Source organism: Calidris pugnax, unplaced genomic scaffold (assembly GCF_001431845.1).
Source record: "Calidris pugnax isolate Ruff unplaced genomic scaffold, ASM143184v1 scaffold294, whole genome shotgun sequence".
NCBI classification, from domain to species: Eukaryota; Metazoa; Chordata; class Aves; order Charadriiformes; family Scolopacidae; genus Calidris; species Calidris pugnax.
In genome coordinates, this window is record NW_015094505.1 from 531829 (window position 1) to 537206 (window position 5378).

The 5378-nt window shown below is 46.7% G+C and overlaps 1 protein-coding gene across 1 annotated transcript in view; it reads left to right on the forward strand.

Annotated features, from left to right (window-relative positions):
- MED12 (mediator complex subunit 12) overlaps positions 1-5378 on the forward strand; it is a 59974-nt gene that overhangs the window by 52 nt on the left and 54544 nt on the right. The window contains exons 2-4 of the mRNA XM_014963064.1: positions 110-214; positions 1368-1559; positions 3362-3521. Coding sequence (XP_014818550.1) covers positions 110-214; positions 1368-1559; positions 3362-3521 — 457 coding nt within the window. The remainder of the gene's footprint in view (positions 1-109; positions 215-1367; positions 1560-3361; positions 3522-5378) is intronic.

Below are 5378 nucleotides of genomic sequence, written 5' to 3' on the forward strand. Positions count from 1 at the left end.
CCCCTGCCCTGTCCCGGCGCTGGCCCGGCTGCCCCGGCGGGGACGGAGGCCGCGGGCCTTCGGCGTGGAGGGGCCTGGCCGGGCCCCGGTGACCGCCCTTCTCCCGCAGGATGAGCTGACCGCTCTGAACGTCAAGCAAGGCTTCAATAACCAGCCGGCGGTCTCCGGGGACGAGCACGGCAGTGCCAAAAATGTCAACTTCAACCCAGCGAAGGTGAGAGTGGTGGGATGGGGCGGGGGGTGGCAGGGCCCGGTGCCTGTAAGGGCAGGTGGCTGGGCCCCGGCCAGACCTGGCTCCTCTCATGCCTTCCCCGTGTCTAGATCCGGGAGACCCTTTTCTTTAGGATGGGCATTTTAGGACCTAACCCTCTGTCCCTGCAGAATCAAAGTTCTGCCTGCTTTTGGAACTGTCTCCTGCCTCCGAGAGAGCAAGTTCTTGGCTCTGTCTTATGGTCTGTAGGTGCAGTCTCTGTTAAACCAGCATCTAGAACTCCTTATATTCTGGAATTAAAGCAGAAGAGTAAGATACCAGAAATAGGAAACTTCTTCCTACTGGTTTGGTTTCATTATGGCCATGGTAGACAAGAAGTAAGACTTCTTGAAACCTCTGGCAGTTTAAACATGGGAGTTATATAACAGGCTTCCTGAAAGGAGGTTGTAAAGGGACAGGGGTCGGTCTCTTCTCCCAAGTCACAGGCGACAGGACTAGAGGAAACAGCCTCAAGTTGCGCCAGCAGAGGTTCAGGTTGGATATTAAGAACAAATTTGTCACTGAAAGGGTTATCGAGCATTGGAATGGGCTGCCCAGGGAAGTGGTTGAGGCACCATCCCTGGAGGTGTTCAAAAGACAGGTTGACATGGTGCTGGAGGACGTGGTTTAGTGATGGTTTTTGTCAGAGTTAGGTTGATGGTTGGACTCGATGATCTTGAAGGTCTCTTCCAACCTAGATGATTCTATGATTCCATTTTTCCAGTCTTGAAAATCAAGACGTTAACTTCCTGGCCTCCTGGACAAGAGGCCTAGTATTGACCTGGGATGGAAGGCAATCGATTAGCGCAGGGTCTTTCTTTTCCTTGGCTGATGTCTGTGCAAGAAGCCTTCAGTCTGGTTTGACAAGTATTTCTAAAAAGTTGTGTCTGTCTCATCTTGTGTCCCTGCTTGATTATTGGATGAGTTGTCTAGAAGCGCTCCCCTTTTCAAGTGCACCAAAGGAAATTATTGGCAGGATTTTTGTGTTTCAAAAGTCGATACTGGTGAGACTTCTGGTAGGAGCGATAAATGAGATTTTAAGCACACAAAATAGATCTTTGGCCTGTGAAATGCGATTCATCCTTCTGTTCTTTTGTGTTGTTTTTTTTTTTTCCAGATCAGTTCAAATTTTAGCAGCATCATCGCAGAAAAGCTGCGCTGCAATACGCTGCCTGACACGGGAAGACGGAAACCCCAGGTGAACCAGAAGGATAACTTCTGGCTGGTGACAGCGCGTTCTCAGAGTGCCATAAACAACTGGTTCACAGATCTGGCTGGGACTAAGCCCCTCACTCATCTGGCTAAGAAGGTATGTTCTGGGAGAGGCTGCCTGGCAGAGCAGAGCATTTCATCTAGGCTTGGTTCTCAAGTGTTCGTATAGTAGGAGAAGGTTTTTTTTTCCTGTTTGGAGAAGTTTCTTCTTTCTATGTCTCTTAAAGCTTTTTGCTTGACAAGTATTTCCTGGATTTGTAGAGCCCTGGCTGTAGCCGTCCCCGCTCAAAGAACCGGTCCCTCACCTGTTGTTTGGAGGTTGTGTTCAACTTGGCCTTTTGGCTTGTTGCCTTTGTTGCCACTGTTGCCTTTGGCCTCTGTTTAGGTTGGGACTGTTCTTACTGTGGAGAGTTTTTCAAGTTCTCAAAAGTCATAGTGAGAATTACTGGAAATAACGGGCTGAGGGACTTGCCAGGCTTCTGTTGCAGTGACACAGGTTTCTTGTTGAAAGCTGAGAAGAGGATGTGTATTACAGCTGTCTCAGCCAGGCTAGAGTTGGAACTGTTCTTACTGTGGAGAGTTTTTTCAAGTTCTCAAAAGTCATAGTGAGAATTACTGGAAATAACGGGCTGAGGGACTTGCCAGGCTTCTGTTGCAGTGACACAGGTTTCTGGTTGAAAGCTGAGAAGAGGATGTGTATCACAGCTGTCTCAGACAGGCTAGAGCATTTCTGTGCCCTGGGGTCTAGGGCTAGATGTTTCCCTGGTAGCAGTGGATTCTGTAGAGTACAGAAGAAGAAAGAAGGGTCTTACTCACCATTTTATCGAGCCCCATAACAAGGGGAGCTCACTCTCTATCAGGGTGGGCCTACAAACAAGGAACTCAAGAACTGAGTCTGCCTTGTGGAAAAACCCAACTCCCAGTTGTGAAATGGTAGTAGAGCACGTAGTTTAGAAGCTGGAGTTTGTCTGGTCCTTGAAGTTCTGAGTCACTCCTGGGGGAAAATAAAGTAACTGGATTTTCCCAGACTCTGTCTCTGTGTAAAATTAGTCCTTGTGTCCTTCTTTGCACGTTGGCTGTCAGTTTCCTGAGGTCACTGTGGAAGCTTGAACCTCTCAAGGCATTCCCTGGTGTCCTGCAATGGGCTTCATTGGTTTTCATGGACTTGGACACGAGGGCAGCTGCTGTCGGGAGCCAAACAGGCCGTGTCTCTGAGGCATCAGAGAGTGGTTGGGAAGGATATAAGAAACAGCAAAGCAATCCAACTGTCTGTAGTTTGGAGACTGAGATACCGACCAAATGGACCTGTCCTCTGTGAATTTGTGTCATTCCTCTGTGAACACACACAACCTTCTGCTCTCTGTGATATCCCGTGGAAGTGAGCCCCTCAGCTGTTCTCTTTCCTGTGATGTGTTACTGCTTCCTGGTTTATAGATCTGCAGTCTGATGATTTCACTGGTATCCTCCCATGTTGTATTTTGAATCTTGAATTAATGAACTTCTTTCTACTACGGCACTCGATTCCGTGTCTCTCGCTGTTAGCTACTCATGATATTGCAAGGCTTTTGTACCCACTCTGTTTTTTTTTTTTTTTTTACATGAACAAAGAGTCCAACCTTCAGTCTGTATAGCAGACTTAGAGGTAAGGACCCAGTGAGAAACACACTGTCTTTTGTACCTGTTTCTATCCATTCTGGAGGATATCCTCAGAGCTGTTTGCAGGATTCTGGGCATGGATTTACAGTGATGTAATTCTGTTCTCTGTCGTCTTCCAGTTTGTTTTGTTTCTGTTTATACTGAAATGCAGCTCTGGTACTGTTGACTTCTGACCAGAGCTTGCTTTGGAATAGTTCCCATCGAAGTCTTCGGTTGCAATTCTCCCTCTCGATCCTGTTACAGGTGCCCATTTTTAGCAAAAAGGAAGAGGTCTTTGGTTATTTGGCGAAATACACCGTTCCAGTAATGAGAGCGGCCTGGCTCATCAAAATGACTTGCGCCTATTACGCTGCCATCACAGAAACCAAGGTGAAAAAGCGTCACGTCATCGATCCCTTCATCGGTAAGCACTTTGTGCTCAGCACTGGACTTTCGTACCTGTTTCTATCCATTCTGGAGGATATCCTCAGAGCTGTTTGCAGGATTCTGGGCATGGATTTACAGTGATGTAATTCTGTTCTCTGTCGTCTTCCAGTTTGTTTTGTTTCTGTTTATACTGAAATGCAGCTCTGGTACTGTTGACCTGTCCTCTGTGAATTTGTGTCATTCCTCTGTGAACACACACAACCTTCTGCTCTCTGTGATATCCCGTGGAAGTGAGCCCCTCAGCTGTTCTCTTTCCTGTGATGTGTTACTGCTTCCTGGTTTATAGATCTGCAGTCTGATGATTTCACTGGTATCCTCCCATGTTGTATTTTCAATCTTGAATTAATGAACTTCTTTCTACTACGGCACTCGATTCCGTGTCTCTCGCTGTTAGCTACTCATGATATTGCAAGGCTTTTGTACCCACTCTGTTTTTTTTTTTTTTTTTACATGAACAAAGAGTCCAACCTTCAGTCTGTATAGCAGACTTAGAGGTAAGGACCCAGTGAGAAACACACTGTCTTTTGTACCTGTTTCTATCCATTCTGGAGGATATCCTCAGAGCTGTTTGCAGGATTCTGGGCATGGATTTACAGTGATGTAATTCTGTTCTCTGTCGTCTTCCAGTTTGTTTTGTTTCTGTTTATACTGAAATGCAGCTCTGGTACTGTTGACTTCTGACCAGAGCTTGCTTTGGAATAGTTCCCATCGAAGTCTTCGGTTGCAATTCTCCCTCTCGATCCTGTTACAGGTGCCCATTTTTAGCAAAAAGGAAGAGGTCTTTGGTTATTTGGCGAAATACACCGTTCCAGTAATGAGAGCGGCCTGGCTCATCAAAATGACTTGCGCCTATTACGCTGCCATCACAGAAACCAAGGTGAAAAAGCGTCACGTCATCGATCCCTTCATCGGTAAGCACTTTGTGCTCAGCACTGGTTTTTATCTGTCCTAGATGTTTCCTTCTCGGCCTGCTCTTAAAGAGTAAGAGGTAGCCTGGAAATTCATATGAACTTGTTTCCTGCTGATAATTCCCCGTGCTCTGACACGCAGAACTGTCTAAAACAGCAGGGCCCACCTGTGAGAGTACACTGTTGAAAAATAAGTCTCAGCAGCCACAAATACTTCTGAGAGCCTACCTCTTCTTTCTCCCTGTTAAGTTCTACTGTGCTCCTTCACTGTACAACCCGTTTTTTTTCTTAAACGCTATAATTTAATGGTGACTGATCAGCTGCTTCTTAAATGAGTAAGTATATTTCCCACAGATTTCCTGTATGCTATTCCTTGTTTGTGATTCCAATTTTCTTTTTACTGGATCCCATATCTAACATCCTTTGCATCCTGGCCTGCTTGAGATTGCTGCAGTCTAGGAGAGCTCCCCTGGCTGTTCTCTGGTTTGTGTGGCTGGGACTATGGGTCCCGACCATGCTCCTTTCAAAAGCAGTATGAGCAACACAAGGCCATGGATAATTTTTTTTCCTTTTTGTTTATCCTTGGTATAAAGATTACACAGGCTTTTTGGCTCTGTTTCTGGAGGTTGATTGGGTTGTTAGATGTATTTATTTCACAGAATTGTAGGGGTTGGAAGGGACCTCTGGAGATCATCTAGTCCAACCCCCTGCCAGAGCAGGTCCACCCAGAGCAGGTTGCACAGGAACGTGTCCAGGTGGGTTTGAATGTCTCCAGAGAAGGAGACTCCACCACCTCCCTGGGCAGCCTCTGCCAGGGCTCTGCCACCCTCACAGCAAAGAAGTTCCTCCTCATGTTTAGGTGGAACTTCCTGTGTTTGAGTTTGCCCGTTCCCTCTTGTCCTGTCCCTGGGCACCACTGAAAAAAG